The sequence below is a fragment of the Cottoperca gobio genome, chromosome 17 (genome assembly GCF_900634415.1).
Source record: "Cottoperca gobio chromosome 17, fCotGob3.1, whole genome shotgun sequence".
Classification (NCBI taxonomy): Eukaryota; Metazoa; Chordata; class Actinopteri; order Perciformes; family Bovichtidae; genus Cottoperca; species Cottoperca gobio.
The window spans coordinates 11,836,019-11,856,805 of NC_041371.1; the positions used below are offsets into that span (position 1 = coordinate 11,836,019).

At 40.5% G+C, this 20,787-nt stretch overlaps 1 protein-coding gene across 3 annotated transcripts in view; it reads left to right on the forward strand.

The window, feature by feature from the left end:
• tnr (tenascin R (restrictin, janusin)) overlaps nt 1–20,787 on the forward strand; it is a 162,689-nt gene that overhangs the window by 74,506 nt on the left and 67,396 nt on the right. For all 3 annotated transcript variants that reach the window (XM_029453314.1, XM_029453313.1, XM_029453315.1), the window contains exon 3: nt 2,609–2,668. In XM_029453314.1, the coding sequence (XP_029309174.1) occupies nt 2,609–2,668 (60 nt within the window). The remainder of the gene's footprint in view (nt 1–2,608; nt 2,669–20,787) is intronic.

Consider the following 20,787-nt stretch of genomic DNA (forward strand, 5'->3'; position numbering starts at 1 on the left):
TCATAAGGTGGACGGTGCGTTGCTCCCTCTGGCATAATCTTAATTATATGCTGTAGTGTGTGCACGCTTATTTTCTAATCTTGTAGTGTGTGCACGTTTGAGAGGAACACATCTGTGAAGTTCCTCCTCATGTGCGCCATGCCACCCGGTTTCAAAATCTGTTAGTGTCGTCTGGGCCCAGCTTAAAAGGTGTTTCCAAGGATGCTCAAGTCAAGTAAAAAAAAAAAAAGAAGAAGCTTGAATTTAACAAATATATATCTTACCACACATCTTGTATGTCGCTCTCTATTGAGTACTTTGATTGTCAACTTGTTAAATCTGTAATTGGATTAAACCCATTGCTTACAAGAATGGAGAAAATCCAACAGCATATGAGAGCGGTGAAGGCAGCAAGCCGAGGACACTAAATCCTTTTAGCCTCCTCGTTGACAGCATACTGTATGCATTGTAAGATTTCAAAGACTTCATGAGCCAAAAATATGATTTCTATTCCTATTTGGTTTTATAAGAACAATACACTTCCATCGGTAATTTATTCTCCCCAACTTTCTTTATAGAATGTTTGGTGGGACTCTCAAACCAACATGGAGGAATGCAAATTATTTATCATACACATTTATTTCTGTCGTCTTCTTTATGCGTGCTCAGATCTTTTCTCGATAGCAGCATTTTTCAGTGGCTGCTGGACCGGCGAATAAGCTGCGGGAACCTAATATGATTTACACTGTAAAGAACTCCTCTGTTGCTCTCACAACTCCAAAGCTGTCTGAGGAAGGAAACGGGATCATCTGTTACTTCCTCTCTCTCAGTGGGTTGGCAGAAAAAGCTGTGTGTGTGTGTGTGTGTGTGTGTGTGTGTGTGTGTGTGTGTGTGTGTGTGTGTGTGTGTGTGTGTGTGTGTGTGTGTGTGTGTGTGTGTGTGTGTGTGTGTGTGTGTGTGTGTGTGTGTGGTAATGCAAATCCTTCAAATATATCTGTTGTGATGTTTGTCAGTGAAATACTGAAGAATATGGTTTTGTGAATCCACGTCTCTCCAACGCCATACTGAGGTATCTAAGGGTTTCTGATTGTATGTCCCCGTAGGGCTTGCAAGAGGTTTTGTTTGCAGAGGAAACTACAGTTGAAGATTTTCTTTAAACCTCTAAGATAGTGTTGATGCCACTGATCTAAGGCTTTTATTCGTAGTTGAATATTACATTCTAAAGACCGCATATCGTGGTCAACAATCTCAGATTTCACTGGTCTAACACAAAGACAAATTATGTTTGCCTATATATAACCTATATTCGTGTTAACCTGACAAGGACCTCTTCAGTCATGAGTGTGATTGTCTGTCACGGACAAAGGTCGACGTTATTAGCGCCGCAAAACCTCTCCGAGAGGAGGTCGGGTTGGAAGATGGGGTCAAAAAAGCCTGTTTGAAGGATTGAATTGGATTTGAAGGCTTCTGTTAATTTCCCTGTTTTGCTGCCATTATACTTGTCATACGTTAGCCAAGTCTATCGTTGGGCGTAAACCTCACCAGACTAAAATTGTTGCGGTGGCAGATCAGAAAACATTAGTACAGACTTCGGATCAGAAAAAGGCTCATGTGTCATTCTGGAAAGCGTGGTCGGTGGTCGGTTAGTTTGGAGAGCTTGTTGTCTAAAGCCGTTTACAGCTCAAGTTAAATAGTCCTCATACTGCACATAAAGTATTCAATATGTAATGAATACATTGTGATGTAAATGTTTTCAGAAAATAATACTCAAATGTGCAAACAGTCAGAATTTGCATGTTGATTTCCCTCATGAAGAAGACAGACAGAGATGAGTATCTTTCCCTCTTACTATGTTTGAAGAACCGACAGTGGAGCCTGCTTCTTTTGTTTATTTAATCAACCTTCTTTGCTGAAAGGAAAACCAAATGAAAATGACACCATCTTTCCGAGAATTTGCAATTCCTCTGAGCCGAAAACAACCCGGCCGGCAAAATATGTCATTTAACTCTCATAGGGTGAGCGAGACACCCTCAAGAGCAAACAGGGCTCGGTTCTGTGTTTGTGAGAGCGTGCGTGTGTTTCAATGAGCGCGCCTCAAGAGGTGTGCTGAAAAAAAAAAAAAATAACCCTTAGCAGCACACCAGATTCTATGTGGATAGAAGAGACTTAATATGTTAATGTTCTTTCTCAACCGGGGAAAGTGTACATACTTGAGCTTGTGTGTGTGTGTGTGTGTGTGTGTGTGTGTGTGTGTGTGCGCCTCATTGTTCCTCTCTGGTTATAAAAGAGGCATTGGAGGCTTGTTTGATCTTTGAGTATAAATGCAGAATTACATTGCTAATTATCGACAACATCTTGGGGCTTTAGCTTATACACACTGCCAAGCTATTTGAGATATATAAGCCATTAAAAAGGCTTAAATGTATATACACAGGTGGTTTGTAATCATCTCGTGTGTGCAAGTAATCAACATTTCTTGCATGGTAGAGGCTCTCCGCCATGTGCGTCTTCACCACTAAGCAATTTGCATCTCAAATTCTTTCCACTGAATGTTGTATTGTGAAGACAGTGAGAAAGCAGTTCAAATGTGTAATTGGTGTAATGCTAATTTAATCTCTCCCCTCTCCAGGACAGGTGCAGAGTCGGAGAGAGAGACTGGCAACAAGAGAACAAAGTACTCAGAGAACAGGTACTGTGCACACACACAAACACAGACACACTCCTATGTGTGGAGACGCAATAATGAACATCCATATTTCCCCCTCTAGCTATAGTGTAATGTTCAATTTAATGGTCTAACGTTCCTTAATGACTGCTTTATGTGCATGGGCTTATTCTGCATCTATCAACCTGAAGCACATCTAATCAGACAATTAGCCTTCATCTTGGGCTAATTTCCATGTATGTATTCATCACCATAACTGCCGGTCTAATAGGAACACAAATGGATTGTCACTTTCCAATCACACACACACACACACACACACACACACACACACACACACACACACACACACACACACACACACACTCACAGTGTCACCCAGTGCAAACATGCATCAGAGAGCATGTAATCAGCTGTTTATTTCCGCACCAAACTAAGATACGATTTTCACCTGCTCAAACACACCACTTATCACAAGCGTGCAAAGAGCAATTGCCTGGTTTGAGTTGTTGAGGCGCACACACAGAGCTACCTAAAGCTACCTAAATGAAATAACCTATTATTGTGCGATGTCTTCTGTAGGGCACTACGGCTTGAGAAATTATACGTGCGTTTCATCTGCACTCTCTGATTTGGGAATACACTACACTCCTCTCTGCCTAATTACGTATGGGTTAAACAGCGAGTGTATCTTCATCACTTAATTACATTTTAAGCCCTGGGATTTGACAAAATAGGTACACGACCTACAGCGCTTATTTACACACGGGACTGGTGAGATCTTCCACACAGATTTCAATTTTAAACAGTGATAATCAACATAGTCCTCAGGACACGTCCAAAGCTCCAAAACACAATTTTCTCTGGATAATAAAAATAAAGCTTTTAGTTGTATGAAAATGATAACGATGAGGAGCTCTCAGTGTATCCTCCGTGAACATTGCTCTTCTGTGGTGGTAATTCTGAGTGCATATTAATAACTAAACATAATTTCATGCAATCCATCACTTACTGCAAGTGTTTGTGTGTGTGTGTGTGTGTGTGTGTGTGTGTGTGTGTGTGTGTGTGTGTGTGTGTGTGTGTGAGTATGTGATATCTCTGTCTTGGTGATTCACAAGTTTTGAAAAACCTAATTTATGAACTGTTTGATGACGTCATTGACTGAAGGTGTGTTTGGCTACACGGCTGAGTGCATTGCCGGTTGTTGTTCTTTGGGCGATTTCTGTCTTTTTATTCCGATAATTACTGTGTCCTCAGCGCGAATAGGTGTAAGAATATTTCCTTTCTCGACATTTTGTGAGTTTATTTTGTTTATTTATTTGACTAAAGAGGCTAATACAACTTATGGAATGTAGCGGACTTGTCGCTCAAATGGCTGATCTCCCTTTAATATCGCCTTCTTTTACACTAAAAATATATATATATTTTTTTAACAACCACTCTTAAAAGCATTTTTAGCCTGCAATACAATTTCATATATTTATATTAACTCCCTAAGAAGCCTACTTTAGCATTTCTTCCTTGTTCCAGCTCATTCAATTTCTCAATTCAATGTGAGACGCAGAGCTGAACAGCTGCTTCCCTGTCCCTGCTGGCGCATGGAGCACATAGTGTCTCCAATATCCGAGTGCGGCCTCATTTCTGGAAAGAAACATCTCTTACAAACTGCATGACGCTGGTATACGGCCGCCATTTTCTTTCATTTTTATTTGTCAATAAAGCACATGTGCGCTCAGCACGCCGGCACCTGTTTGAGTTGTGTCAAGCCAGTCCAGTTCCATCGAAAACCACTGTTATGTTTGAATCACCCGACATGAGTTCCTTACCTGGAGGTTTGAGCCGGTTCGACTGAGCAGCGTTGTAATGCTGTGTGTATACACGGCTCACTTCTTGCTGGAGGCTCGGAGGTTTCTTATGTCAGTGGTTTGATCTTAAATGTTTGAAGTTAACCAAAGATCACATCCTCGTGCAGTGGTGTGTCTGCAAATATATTCATAGATTTGCATTCCGCTGAAGAGAATTTGGAGTTGAATTAACGAGGGAAGCTGTTCAGGGATATAACATCTTCATTGTCCTAATAGAAAACTTGGGAGAGCATCGAAGCAGAGCGAGAAAAGGGAATTGCGGATTGGAGGAAGTTGGAGAAGAACAGAACGCTAAAGAGAGAAAGTGAGATAGTGACTGCCAAATGTTTTGCGCTGTTGTTTTTTAATGCTAAACTTTGTGCTGATTTACACGGTGTTATTACTCTTGCAGTCATTTACCCTAAGAAGGTGAGCCCACAGCATCAGCCCTGATCAGGAATAAACTAAGCAACTAAATATCATGTGGTCAATCATGCAGAAGGAATATTTTGACTGAGCCTTGATGTCAAAATACAGTAGCTATTGAGACAGGTGCAAAGGAGCTTCAGAGCACAAGAGAAAACATGCAAACACAGAACATGGACCAAGAGAGGCAAAGAGAGAAGCAGCATAATCAGAGCCGAGACATGAGGTGAGAGTGACAGCAGAGGAAGTCTTTGATCTCAGGTTTCTAATCAATGGGGATTATGGTCCGTGTGCCTGTGTCAGTCCTGATTATGGCTGTAGCACCGGCAGACAGTGCTGCATCCAGAAGAGTACAATCAGCTCCTTATTCTGAAGAGAGCTCTTCCGCAAAAAACCCGTCAAAATGCATCTGATCAAACATCTGAACTGTGTGACAGGACTCAGAAATTTGACGTGCAGATGGATTTAGAATTTAGGAAATTGTGAATAAAACCCAAGGTTTGTAAATCTTCGTTACACCCAAATGTAGTCTGCAGGGACCGAACTGTCACACCTAGTCAACCAAAGTGCTACATTGTCACTGTTGTAGGCAGGCAGTGTTGGAGTGCGTCTCCACTGTAGGGAGTAAACATTGTGGATACACGACACAGGAAATCATATGAAACAGAAGACTATAAACTGCAACGCAAGGACAGACAGACCCTGGAGAACTACTTTCACATCTTTGAATGGGAATTCTTTCAACTTCCACTGACAGCCGATGGATTTCGAGTATTTGTATTTGTATATCGAGGGAGATGTCAGGATTTCACCGACGTTTGCCGCGACAATTTTTGGAATATGACAGATTATGCATTTTGTACCTCTTTTGTCTTTACACACAACATTGGAAAGCATAGAATAAAAATGTGTTGAATCATTGTTGTGTTGTTAGTGTAGGACAAGGCAATATGAGCAAATTAAGACAGAAAAAATAAATGTTATGGATTTACCTCAATAATAATAAACTTGCAATATATAAAAAAGGGTTCAAAGGTTTTATTTCTGACTCATCATTGGGGTTCTCTGTCAATTACAAGTTGTTGATATATGATATGGCTCAAAGGTCATGTGTATAAATATGCATAACTATGGAATCGTTCTCTCCATGTTGCATAATGCTTTGAATCAAGATAACCTTTATTGATCCCACGCAGAGGAAGTGGCACAGCAGCAAAATGTAGTACAGGAACAGATGAATCTGGATTACTATATACACACTGGCACTGTGTATGTGCATATACAACATTCAGCTGAAGAAGAAAACTAAAAAAAGTCAACTAAATACGATATACACTTTAGAAAATATTAACGACAAAGTGCATCGTGACACAAAATATCATAAAGAAAGAACAAAATGGTATGTGGAGCAGCGGTGAGATACTGTAGACTTCAGGCTTCCTGGAAGATCTTTGGTCAAACACTCTGACATGAGAAGATTTAGGTTGGATCTCTTCTAATATTGATTTGTACATTTTCATCCCATGGGTGATACATAAGAAATAAAAGTGAACCAGAAGGTCCCTCCTGGCAAAATGTGTCCGGTCGGACTTTATAGGTCCTATGAGCAAAGTTGTTCGGCAGTATCAAAATATTATGTTGTCCAAGGTTTCAAAAAATCTTGGGGAAAGTGTAGCAATAAAACCTCTTGGAAATGTACAATTTATTTTGCGACCACAGTGCCTCCTGAAGTGTAATCCCACCGTCCCGAGTGTACCAACATTAAGCAGTAAACCTGGTGAAATTAAAGAACAATTTATTACCACACAACCAAACCATGCCGTCCACCTGTTCCCTGAAGTCGTTTAAATAAAAAAACAAACGCTGTTATAGTCTTATTAACACTCGGAAACAAGAACCACCCTTTACATGATGCTTTTATTTTGTATTCATAGCCGTTCCCTTACTGTTGAGATTTGCTTGGTTGAGACCGTGCTGCTGAAACCAGTTGGAGCAGTCTGTCACTGTGACAGGCTCTCCGCTAATGAACTGGACCTTTGTATCTCCCCCTCACCAGGCTATTCCTGGAACTGATAGCACCGCAATCTGATGTCTGGTGTAGCTGATGTAGCCCAGATAAATCGTTCAATCTCACTTTACTCCTCTCTGTACTGGAAGCGTCGCTAATTTGAACCTGTGTAATCAATACTGGGAGTCTTAACGGGCTGACCCACCTCTTTAAAACCTAAACTTTCCTTTAAATTATGATAGTGATGCCTGAGTGGTTTTCTTTACTACGATCATGTCCAGGTGCAATACATGATGTATCTACCGTAATTTTCGGACTATAAACCGCACCTGACTATAAGCCGCAGACGCTAAATTGACTAATTTGTACATATATAAACCGCACCTGACTATAAGCCGCAGACGCTAAATTGACTGATGTGTATGTAGCCGGTCTGTAGCTGACACCACGATGCGTTGTGTTGTGTAGAACCAGGAAATAACGATGGAGAACTTCTGCCTGTTCAATCAGCATTTATTGTCTCTGGCCGTTGGTGTTTTCCTTAATTTGTCCATAAATTACCGTTGAAACAGAAGAAACACATGAAAGTCATCATCATACGGTAACTCCACAGTCGGGGTTTTTGGACATGCACCCCTCTCTTCAGCGTATCCTTCTTCACCGTCTCCCGAAAAAGTGGCGCGAACCCCCAGAAAGTGCCGGCTTTCAGGAGTATCAACATAAAAGCATATTTAACAAAATAAGACTTTCAATTTTCATTTCGGTGGCGACTGTTTTGGCCTTCAGTCGGATCTGCACGGTGGAAACACCTCGGCCGTCTGTTCTCTGTGTGTTCACCCAATCTGAGGGTGTCTCACAAACTGTCTCGCTCTCGTAATGTCCGTCTGTCTCTTGTACCACTCGCTACTTTTGCGCGCTCTTTCCCGGCATCCGGTGGACTGTAACCTGTAAAATCCATAGATTTAGGAATTCCCCTAGTGGCCGTTAGCTGTAAAAATCCATAGATAAGCCGCACCGTTATATAAGCCGCAGGGTCGAAAAATGGGGAAAAAGTCGCGGCTTATAGTCCGGAAATTACGGTAATAGTATTCTATGTTCTAAATAAACAGCTTACTGATGCATGTCTTTTCTTTTATAATAATACATTTAGTTCTTCAAGCAAAGACAAAAGAAAGAAAGCAGCAGAGCAATCAAATACAAAATCCCAGTGAACAAATAGAAACAACATAAAACAGCAGTGGTAATAACAGTGGGTAAACGTGCGCTAAAGAACACTTAAAACAAATCAAATAAATAAGTGAGTCTTGAGAGATGATTTAAAGGAGGGCAGTGAGGTTCCCCAGGTAAGCTATTCCAAAGGGTTAGAGTCCTTCGTCATGAACAACTGAGGATAAAAACTCTGACAGTTCAGGAAAAAACTGGGTATTGGATTTAGGAGGACGATAAATAACCACACAAACGACACAATCTCTGCTGTAGGTTTTTAGGACAGGGGCCTTAAAGCTGGAGCGATCGTTGGAGATAAAAGGCCATTAAGTATTATTCCTTCAAACTAAACGCCTGTTACGTCACTCGAGAAGCAGTTTAATATCCATTAAACCTTACAAGTTCTGCTTTGTTTGTTTGTTTTTATTTTCCTTTCTTTCTTGAATTAAAGTGTTTAAAGCGTATACTGTAAAGCACAGGGCAGTCAGAACAACACAACACAGATACAGAGCAGCAGACTGCAGTTCAAGGAATTGTCGTCCTCAAATTACAATTTTAAAGTGTTTGGCCCGATCTCATCAGAGAGCTGTGATGGAGAAAGCATGATAATCCGCAGTCGTCTGTCTAGACTGTTGAATGTCCACAGCAGCGCTGCCTCAGGATCTCCTGCTGTGTTTGGGCTCATAAGGGCTTAAAAGCTCAGATGCAGCCAGGCGCTAGTCCAAGACGTGTCTTTAAGGTAATGAAGAACATTTCTAGATCAGTCCTTCTTTGCATTGTTTGCCAATAAACTAAGATTAGGGCTATTATTTTATAGGAGAAAAGCTTCTGACAAAATCAGGTTGAATCTACCTTTTTTGGTTGATACATTCCTGATATCTTTAAAGTTACTGTGAGTGCACATGTCGTGTCTTTAAACGAGAAGGAAACCTTACCCTTACCTATCCTGTGCCTGTAGACGCCTACTCTCATAAAATGATTGTCAAGGGAGTCGACCAATCAGATTGTTAGTGTTACACATTTCAAGGCTGGAACTCTTCATATCCCTTCAATGATTAAAGTCCGAGCAATCTCTCTTCAGCATGATCCGTAATGAAAGGCTCACCAACTGTCCCAACAGTTTGTAGCTTAATCAATAATACAAATCTCACAAGTCCAATTGGAGCTTGATCAATCATTTCTGTTTTTACCAGCGTGACTCATATCAACCTGACTTCAGTCAATAATCGAGTTCCAGCCAATCAAACACACTAGGTATTAAAAAAAGTAACAGTATGTTGTTAGTTTCAGGGAAGACCGATTGATTTTAGTATTACTAATATTCAAGCAACAGATGTAGTAGTGTGTAACAGACTATTCCACCACTGCCATGTGCAATATTCACTTTTACAACTTTTTATCAACCTCCTTGTACTTATATTACTTTTATTATATTTAACTATTGTGCACTCGCCACTTTACTTCATATGTTCTTTTTTAACAAGGTACATTTCCCCGTTGTGGGACTAATAAAGGATTTCTGATTCCCATTTCTACTCATTGTGGACATTTACCTGATGCAGCGTGTGCTGATTTCTACATTTACTGTCAGTATATATTACATTTGTCATGTGTTACTTGGTATAGATATACATACATTGTTATATTCCTTTACTTTCCACTAATAGAGCACATAGTCCAACTAAATGTACTGAAAACAATGACAAAGGTCGTTGACACTGCTGTTTCAACATGTGTAAAATATAACTACTACTATTACAGTAGGTTATTTAAGTTTCTCCAATCTAAAGGCAAGATGACATTTACAAACACTAACACGAGCCGATAAGCCAAAAGCCACCTTTTGTGATTCTCTGCCATTGAGCTGTTTATTTAGTAATTGAATACAATCCCGACTGAGTGCCGGGAGCACTTCTTCTTCCCTCGCTGTCGTGGCATTGAACAGACAGCAGCAACAGAAGAACGTGTCAATCCTTTTGATCCTCCGTAGTTGCTTTATCGTCTCCGCACAGCTTATGTTATTGGATTGTTGCTGCCTTTTCTCTGTCATTTCAGCCCACTTTCAAATCATAGAAGAGAGAGAAAAACAGATAGCACAGGTGGGAAGAGGCCTGATTTACTGTATATGTAAGATATAGGAGAACGCAATGTCATTTCTGTCCCAGAAGAAACAGAAGCCTTTGAAAGGTGAAGATGAAAGGAGAGAAATGGCTCGCTAGAAAGGGAGGGAGACCAACAGACAGCTCATGAGGTGACGGACAGGAGGGTTTTGAAGTTTTTAGTCCATTTTTTGTTTTAGGTCATGTCTGAGCAAAAAGATAGCGGAGGAGAATTAAGAGAAAGGGAGGTGTAGGACTACAAGTACATGTCAAACTCAGGCTCTGACAGGCTGTTTGATGTGTGTTATGCGGGTACCATATGGAGGAGAGACAATTTGGAAAATAGTACTGCTTTCTAAAAACCTTGTGCGTTGCACCTAATACACATAGGATGGCAGAAATACAAGTGAAGGAGACAAAAAGTACACAGTTGTGAGTAGAATTCAGACAGAAAAAGCCATAAGAAGTGTTTTGTTTTGTGCATTCTGATTGGGTTGTTATTGCTTTGCTGAAATGCAAAGCAACTTTTAATTTAGATTTACAAGTGCTTTCTACCTTTTATGATTTTTATTTAATTTTTGCATCCATTCCAAAAAGGACCAGGGGGCAGCTCTGAAATGGGAAATGAGTATTCAGCTGAGAGAGAAAGAGAGAGAGAGAGAGAGAGAGAGAGAGAGATCATAGCTGGGTGAACTCAAAAGGATGTAAGCATTTACCTTCACTCTCTAAATTTTTAACTGTCCTCTCACGCTCTTTCATCCGTCAGTTCTGTCTCTCTCGATCTCTCTGTCTCCTCTGCCCTCTTTCTATATCTCTCTCGTCCACTTTGTGTCTCTCTTTTTTCTATCCCATTCCTTTCTCTCCCACTGTTGGTGCTCAGTGCTTTTTCCTTTCCCTCCCCGGCTGTCTGTCAGGCTGAATGCGTCCTTTGTTCCGTCTCTTTTAATCTCTTTTGTTTTAAATGTGTATTGAGGCCAATTATATTTCCGCTGAGGCCAAACCAGCGATGAAGGAAAGACCACAGGGGTGGAGTCCAAGGCGAGTCTGAGTCGAGACCAAACTTGAGCTAAGATGTAACTGATAGTTATTCAATTATTCTTTCTTGTGAGGTTTGAATTCATCTATAACAGGGGTGTCAAACTCATTTTAGTTCAGGGGCCACATGCAGCCCAATCTGATCTCAAGTGGGCCGGACCAGTAAAATCAGAGCATAATAACCTGTAAATAACGACAACTCCAAATGTTCCCCTTTGTTTTAGTACATTCTGAAAATATTCACATTTAATTAACTATATTTTTACAAAACATTATGAACAACCTGAAAATTCAACAATATTATGCCTCAGTTGATCATTTACACATGTGTACAACATACACATCACAGTGTGTCTACAAAGGCACAACACATTTAGTCACAGGTATCTGGAACTGAACAATATAGTATTTTACTTTATGATCAAAACAACTCATCAAGATCTAGAAATTATTTTAACTGTACATTCATTTCCACATCTGTGTAGTAATCCTGATCACCTGAACTGACACCACACAAACTAAAGTGGGAACTACTAAGGAAGAAGGTTAAGTTATCACGCTGCCTTGTAAATGTATACATAAAAATACAGTTGTGGCTCTTTGTACTGAAGCTGCTGACTGACATTATGTCACAATGTTCAATGTCTTAAAATATTTCCAAAGTAAGTATTCATTTTCACAGAAATATATTGTTCATGGTGCAAACGTGTCTGAAGCAGCATTTGCAATAAGTGTAGTATGGCAGGCTATAGGTCACGTCTTTATCACTGAGGAGGCTGTCAAACTGACGGTGATTCAGACCTCTGGCTCAGTTCAGACAACCACTGCCATTTTTAACCACTTGCAACACAACGCTTCCTGGTGCAAAATACAGTGAAATGTCCAAAAACCATGTCCTCCATTTGCAGCCTGTACTTTCTCTCTGACGTTTTGTCAGAACACCTGCTTTTTCCCCGATCATTGATGGCGCGCCATCTGTAGCCACGCTAACAGCACGGGCTCAGTCCACTCCGACCCGATCCAGCGCTCCAACAAGAGCATTGAAAATGTCATTTGCTGTTGTGGTGTCCGTCATAGGCATCAACTCAAGGAGCTCCTCGGTGACGGTCAAAGTCTCATCAACACCACAAATGAATATGGCCGGTTGAGCAACATCCGAAATGTCCGTGCTCTCATCAATTGCAACCGAAAATGCAACAAATGACTTGACTTTGTGCTTCATCTGGCTGTTTAACTCCGCTGCAAGATCTGAAATCCTATGTGTCACAGTGTTTCTCGTCAGGCTAATGTTGGCAAAAGCCTGTCGCTTTTCAGGGCACAGGAGTTCTGCAGCCTTCAGCATGCATGTTTTCACGAACTCACCCTCACAGTCTGGCTTTGATGCTAATGCTATTTCGCTAGCAATAAGGTAGCTAGCTTTCACTGCTGCATCGCCGATATCTCGGCTACGGGTAAAAACAGACTGCTGCTTCTTCAGACCGGCTAACAATTCATTCATCTCCTCTCTTCTCAGTTGTCCTTGCAAGCTGTTGTATTTTTCGCCATGATGAGTCTCATAGTGGCGCCGAATATTATATTCTTTGAGCCCTGAAACCTGCCGCGAACACACCGAGCACACAGCTTTCCCACTCACCTCTGTGAATAAATAGGAAACGGTCCATATTTCTTGGAAAACTCTTCACTCCGTGTCCACTTTTCTCCTTTTTTGACAAAGACATTTTGTGTAATGACGGTGCCACAGAGTGTAATGTTGACAGAACCTGCCAGCTCCAGAAGTTCTTTACCGGCAGCTCAGCATCAACAGTTTGCTTGCTTGACAGTGTTGTGTGCGACCCCCAGTGGACACATTTGAAATAACGGTTACTTTCATTGAAAATGTGTAGTTAATGTCTTCTCTGTAATCTTTACACTTTGCAAAATCATCCCGCGGGCCGGATTGGACCCTCTGGCGGGCCTGCGGGCCGTATGTTTGACACCCCTGATCTATAACATACACTTTATTAATACAGTTAGTTGGTTTTAATCATGCAGGATCAGGAAATAAACACTACTCTTTTACAGAGCAGTGCACAGACTGTAAATTGCAATCTGTTACTGTACATATGCTTGCACACAAATGCCGGTGACACTGACTTTACAGTATAGTGCAAAATTACAGGAAAAGACAACTTTCCTGTAATTGGTTGAACTCGTCATCTTGCACATCTTTCACGGACTTGGGCAGGAGAGGATAGATGTGTAAGAAGCTCATCTCACACTTTTATCTTTCAAAAATAAACCTCTTGGCAGGGTCCCCTTTCCATGTGGCCCACCTCTGCTGTGTTGGCCACGGCCTTAACTGACAGAGGAGTTAGTAAAGGCTCAGATTTACAGAACTTCAGTTTGAGTAAACTCAGGTACAGTTGCCTTGTTAAAAATAATGAGGGAACATGTTCCAAAAATACAGAGGTCGGGTTCTATTACTGCGTGTGTTCGCACAGAGCTATATCTGCCTGTGGCTAGTATGCTCCCGTTGACCCTTAATGTATGATGACCTAACATTAAAGATACAATCAATTGTAAATAGGATTGTATCATTTATGTTTGCTGTGAACATTACATGAAATACATTATTTAATGTTGCTAATCAAAATTGAGCCCCAAAAAATGTTCAACTGAACAGCCTCAGAACATGTATTGTATGTATTATACTCTAACTACTGTCCATATATGAGGCTACATACAGAGTACTTAAACTAGAAGGTTTACTGTATACAATATATATATATACATAATATATTTTCCTTTACTTTGCCACCTCTAACTGAGAATAAGTTATTAATTAGCAGGAAAAAAACATTGTAAAAGTAGTCTTTTCATTTAAAAAAAAAAAAAAAAATAGAAATCCAGGGAGTGACAGATAATAAATATGCTTTCAGAAGATTTAATACTATAGAGCACTGTTATCTCAGTGCTTCCTGTGAACATTTGTTTACCTCTTCCTTGATAAATCGGTCTGAGTATTCAGCATGGAGCGGTTGGCATCAGTGGCCTGAGGTTGTATTAGTTGCTGTAGAATGAAAACCATTTCATGGTCCCATATTTGCAACGAAACAGCCCTGAGAAAGAGGGAAATACTTGTGCAGCCCTCAGGTTTGCCGGTGCAGCCAATGAACAGAGCCCAATGGTCCTGAAAGACAAGGCAATTTGGCCAGAGTGATGGGAATAATGAGAAAAGCATCGTAATGTTGCCAGAGTCCAATTTACAAGATGGAGAGAGAAAGAGAGACAGGGCGAGCTAAAAGGGAAACGGGGGACAGAGAAAGAATAAAGGAACAGAGGGGAGAGTTAGAGAGTGAGCAATCAACCACGCAAGAAGGCCTGGTATTGGTTTTGTGTTCATGTCGAGGTGGCTGCACATTAACCTGTGCAAATGGAGGTTATGGCTTTACTTCCATAGGCGAGCAAGGAGGGGACAACAAGGGCTGCTGCCAGAAAGAGAGAGAGAGAGAGAGAGAGAGAGAGAGAGAGAGAGAGAGAGAGAGAGAGAGAGAGAGAGAGAGAAAAAGCAACAAAAATAGCAGAGAGAAAATTCAGTCTTTTCATCGCTACAGTATGAGGCTTTCAGCTTGTCATCAACCGTAGACGTGTGATTCTATAGCACATCTCTGGAACAACAGATTTACCATGCAGAGTGGAGAAAATTACTTTCAGGGATAAAGAAAATCCTCGGTGAAAGAAAGAGAGAAAATGAAAACCCTGTGAGAGAGATAAAAGGAGATGGCATAAATGACAACTAGAGATAATAAAAATGAGAGCGGCAAATAAGAGAAGACAGACCAGCTGAAGGCGAAGGTCATTTTCTGAAATGTATGGATAAAGTCAAGAATGAGAGAAAGTGTGAGTAGGGCAAACTTCCCCACTCTCCTCTCTCCTGAGTCCACATACATTATGACACAGCAGTGTGACACTGCAGAGCAGTGAGAAGACTTCAGCAGATGGGTGCTTCCTGTCCCCCTGGTACCAGTCCAGGCCTGAGACTAACATCCAGCATCTTCAACCAGAAGCAGCACTCGATGCCTTCCTTCGCACCGACTGTTCATGATCACACGGCGTCTCTCTGAGCGTCTGCGCTCAGCATCTGGGGAGGCGCTGGAGATTACCATTGCAGCTGGATTACAGAAGGCGATTGCTTCATTAAGCGTTTTCACTGTCCTCCTCTCGACTCGTAAAGGGCTAGTTACAACGAGCTGCTCCCAAGGCTGACTTATCTGTTCTCACTGAGCCCCCCGAGGGCCACAGAGAGGAACAAGACCACATACACAGATTGAGACATATGTTTTCAGGGTAGACAGCAGAGCACTTAGTTGGGAATCAACAGTCTAAAAAGCCCTGTGGTCATGGAAAGGGAGCTACACACACACACACACACACACACACATACAGTGAGAGTTAATGATGCTTTCCAGTGCATACCTCTTCCATAATCCAACAGGGATGTTAATCTCCTGTGGGTCCCTAACTGCTAAACCCACAGATGCACACACCTACACACACACACACACACACACGTGTGTTCAGAGTACTGTGATCAGTGTGTGGGAGGCGAGGCATTAAGTGGCTGCTTCTCGTTTCACGATGCAGCTGGTTGGATGAGAGAGGCTTGTTAAGATGTATTCTTTTTTTTTTTTCTCTAAAGCTTTCTGTTCTGTGCATCTTGAACCCACTTGTCAGTTGTCCAGTTTTGTTCATTATTAAATCCCTCTAATTGTTTTACTCTTACTCCTTTTCCCCCTAATACTTTATATATACATATGTATCCTTTATTTAACCAGGTAAGACACTCATTGAGATTAAAATCTACTTTTTAAGAGTGACCTGGTCAAGAGGGCAGCATGAACAGACAAATACAACGGTCACACGCTCCAAATGAATGAGCATAATATCCAAGTACTATGCAATATTAAATAGTTATAATGCATAAAATGGAGTCTCGATCCTTTAAAATGGACTTAAACTCCCCCATCCATCTTCTAAAGGCTTTCATTTCATTTAGACTTTTTCAATAGATACGGTCTGTATCGTATGTGTATGCAGCCAATTCTAAAGGTGCTCTGCTAGATGGAAATGCAATCTGTCAAACATGTTTTGAGACGAGAGCCCAAAGGTACGGAAACGTTGTGACCCATCATGACTCTTGCCATCCACTCGGCCTTGATGAAGAGCCGCAAACACAAAACACTCCCACATGTCGTGGCTCCTTTCACTCATCTGCGGTGAAGGGATCATTGTGGACGAGGGAAGGAGTAGCGCTCACAGCAGCTGTTAATGTTGTTGAGGTAATAACAAGCTGTCATCTCTTTGTTGCTTCCTACGAAGGAGTCATAAAAGATGACTCTTCACACCTCCAGCTAAGAACAAGCTGTACCGCACCAAGGACTGTGTAATTATGTTGACACTCGGGCGGCCCATTTTTACCCTTTAAAGCCAAAGAACATGAACCGCATTATTTTTCTCAGCTATCACAAAAGTACACCTTTTGTGCTCTGTTTTGTGACATGCTATAATTCCCAAGTTGAAAAACACTACTACTAAGGAGTATTGACTTTGTAGCTAAATCCTGATACAATTTATTCCTCATCATCGTTTGAATCAACCACATTGTTAATATCATGTTTTCTTCATTCTAATGAACATATAAAGAACTATAGTTCATTTTGAGCCAGACCCCTAAATGTGTATTAACCCGTGGCTGAAAATAGTCCCTAACAAAAATACAAAATAAAGCAGTTTACCAAAGAGAAACATTGTATAAGTGAATTGAAAATGATTGTTAGACTCTACATCTTCAGTGGGAACCAGTGGGCTCAGAGCAACAGACAAGTTAGGGAAATGAGAAAGTAGTGAGAGATGAACTAATGCATTGTTGTTGTTGCCAGCCTCAACGTATCTTGTAAACAGGTAAAAACAATCTGCCTCTTAGTTGGGATAAAGTCTATATCCTGTAACACACGCAGTTCAATTCTGCACCCACACATGATTGAGTGACAGTCACAACACAGTCACGTTGGTGAATACTTAGAACAACAGAAAGAAATGTTTTCTCCTGCTTGACGGACGTACAGATCGTGGCTGCTTTATAATGTAAACTTGCTCGTTAATTCAAACTGCCAGCTCCTGTAAACAGTGAATAATGTGACTGCAGCTGAATATATTTGGTACTGTATGCAGACAGGGTCAAGAGATTCGTTTGCTGCTAGACTAACTATTGTAATCAGGTAGATGTGTGGTGTAAGCAGTGTCGTTACCGCCACAGTACAGTGTATGGACTTGACAGTGGATGAAGGGAGAGCCCTGGGAGTCATCTCTGCATGATTCAGTGACATCTGTTGTCTGCTCAAATGGTGTTGTGATGAAACAGGCGAGGGAATGTATGGAATCAGTGATAACATCATACAGAAACCTGATCAATTGTTGAGTTAACATGCACCAAAATCCTTAATGAGCATCCCGGGACTCAAAGAATGTGTGTTTTTCTGGAGAAACAAATTGCCTCATATCCACCACTATGTAGGTAAACCTAATAAAGTGTTTACAGAGTGTATTTAAAGGTCGAAGAGGCCAATATATAATGAGCATAAGCATGAGCGTTGCTTGATGAAGCCACAAAGCTGCATAAAACCCCTGGAAGTGTGAGCTTTTGACCTGCAGTCTGCAACCACAAATCCCAGTAATCCCTGAAGTTAAATTTGCATCACTTTGCCTTTATTGTTACGGATACTTCTCCCAACACTTCAGTGTAGTACAAGTTCACGGTGAGTTACCAAAAGGCCAAACGGGTTTATTTAAAACAATAGTGTGTCACCGGTGCAGCATAAACACAGCTCTGTGTCTAAAGAGCACACTGTACACTGCAGAATATCTGATCTGTGAGGTTAGCTATGCTACTGTTAGCCTTCTAGAGCGGTTGGCAGTCTTCACATTCATTATTTAGACATTGTAAATATAACCGGAATTTACATGCACGTATAATTTTCTCAATTCTCTTTGGTATAAAACCAAGATGCTCTTATTTATCATTTAGCACTTGTGCTCGTAATGTCCAGCAGCACATCTGTATCCACAGCACGTGATAAAAAGACTCTTTTTGAAGCACCCACATGATTGGATTAGGTATCTTGGTGTAATTACACTGTGCATTTTTAAATTCAATTCTCTTTTGATATCGACTCTCCTGCCCGTAAACCATACTGTGGATGAAAGAGAAAGATATTGTCAAAGATTCAATAAAATAAAAAAAAAGCTCACCTCAGAGAGAAATGTAATCTAACAAAGATGAGAAGAGTTAGACGGATAAGATCAAAGGGATTTTTCTTTTACATAAAACTTTTAAGCATGCTGGTTTTTGTGGCTCATTTTAAAGTTGGGCTATTTTGCGGAGTTTCGTCTTTTGTATAAGCTGAATATTTTTCCTATGTGATGCTGCATAACGCTTTCTGATGGTTATTATTATTATAATTAGAAACAGGCAGTTTAATTTCTGCTCCACAGGGGGTGAACTTAACAAATTTGTCTCAAGAAAATCACCGAGTGGTACACGCCATTGTTTCAGAGCATTCTCACACAGAGTCATTGAAGTCACAGCATATTTAGCTGTGAATAGGCAGGAAGGCACATACACAGCTAAATTACTTCAAGTTTGTATTTGTACACGTTTAGAAAGCATCTCTAGATTGAAGGGCTGCCTGCTGACAGATCTAATTACCACCACAAGGCAAGTGGACTGTAATGAAGGCTAACAACACTTGATACACGACAGTGTGATTGTGTGCTTCTGTGTGTATTTCCCCAAGTGTATTTGTGAATATGACCGTGAATGCAACACTACTGTAGATGTGAAGGCTTATGTATCAGTGCACTTGGTTTTGTGTCGGACAATGTGCTTGTGTGTTGTGTGTTCTCTCTCCTGCAAGGGAAAAAAAAAGTGAATAAATGAAGCCGTTTTTTAATGCCTGAAGCCAATTCTCTTCCCTCTGAATGAGTGGGTCTGTCCTTAATTGAGCCTCCTACTAAAAAAAAAACAAAAAACCTCCTCTCGTTGTGCGATGAAATGCTTGTGGGCATCAGCTTGCACCATGACCCAATGATGTAAAGTATAACCCTGTGACTTTGAAACTCTTTGAAACTTTTATCACTGCCGGTATGAAACTATGTATAGGGTTGTGCTAATGTACTGTATGGGTCTATATTTGGTATGCGTTTAAAAGCAGTGTGCCTTTAAGCAAGACCTTTATGTATTTTGTCTATAATGAGATAAAAAGGTTGCATGGCACTTTTATCTCACGATACATCTAAAGGTACCTTCTTTGTCGTAGAAAAGAGGTATAGGTATAATCCTATAAGCCTATCTGATATATTGGTAGCTCTTCTTAAGTCATTCTTTAGGTATTTAATCATGTAAATGTATTTATTTATATTTACAGGGACAATGCAGATTAATCAACATCTGTATCTCCTTGGCCAGATGTTAGTTTAGCCCAGTGGTTCCCAAGCTTTTTCTCCAGGGCCCCCCTTTTGTAGATAAGAATATTTTGGAGCCCCCCACTTTGGGAACCACTGGTTTAACCATTAAAACAACAATGAGTATTTCAGCCGATAAGTAACAATACATTGCAGTACAGAAATAACAAAGATATGTATAATGTAAACAGGAAAGTGATTCAGGCACACCTAAATGTAAGAATAAATAACCACAAGGAAGGAAATATTAAAAAGCCTTTATTATAGTGGGCAACATGTTTCGACCAATGTAGGTCTTCATCAGGGCTAATACCAAACAGTCAATACGGGTTTTAGTCCCTGCATCGCCCTACTGTTTATCCTGCTTTTTATCTGTTTTCCAAGAGCATCCGACACAACCTTCATCTACTGTTGAGTATTCAGAGCAACCATTATCTCTATTTCCATATGTTTAATAAAATTGATGAACAAGATCCAGTTAGTAGCTGTTCTGGAGCTTTCGGTTGTATCAGGTAATCTTCATCAGCAAAATGGACGTGTGCTGTACAATATAGATTTGGTGTTTACATTTCCATTCCTCCAATAACCTTTTGGCCCTCTCGTCCATGTTGGATTCATGTTTAATACATTTAGAAACGGTGTCGCCAATATATAGTTTGTTCACCAGAGACATTTTTTTAATGACCTCATGAGTATCCAGTACAGAGTTCAAGACATCTCCTGAAAAAAACCATCATATAAATAATTTAATTAGGTACTCATTATTGGGAAAATAGACATTGAAGATGTTCACTTGGTACATTTCAGGTTAAGTAAGTCTAATTAATTGCTAGCATAACTTGGAGAGTCAGTCACTGGTCAGACCGCCGAGACACAAGCTGTACGTACTGTATATAGAGAATAATGTCTAATAGTAAGTGAATACTAAATTAAATATTTACTTTGGTTTAAAAGGAGTTTCTCTTTCAAGGACTTAATATAGTCTTTCCAGAACACTTCTTGGAAATTGTTAGGACATTAATTGAA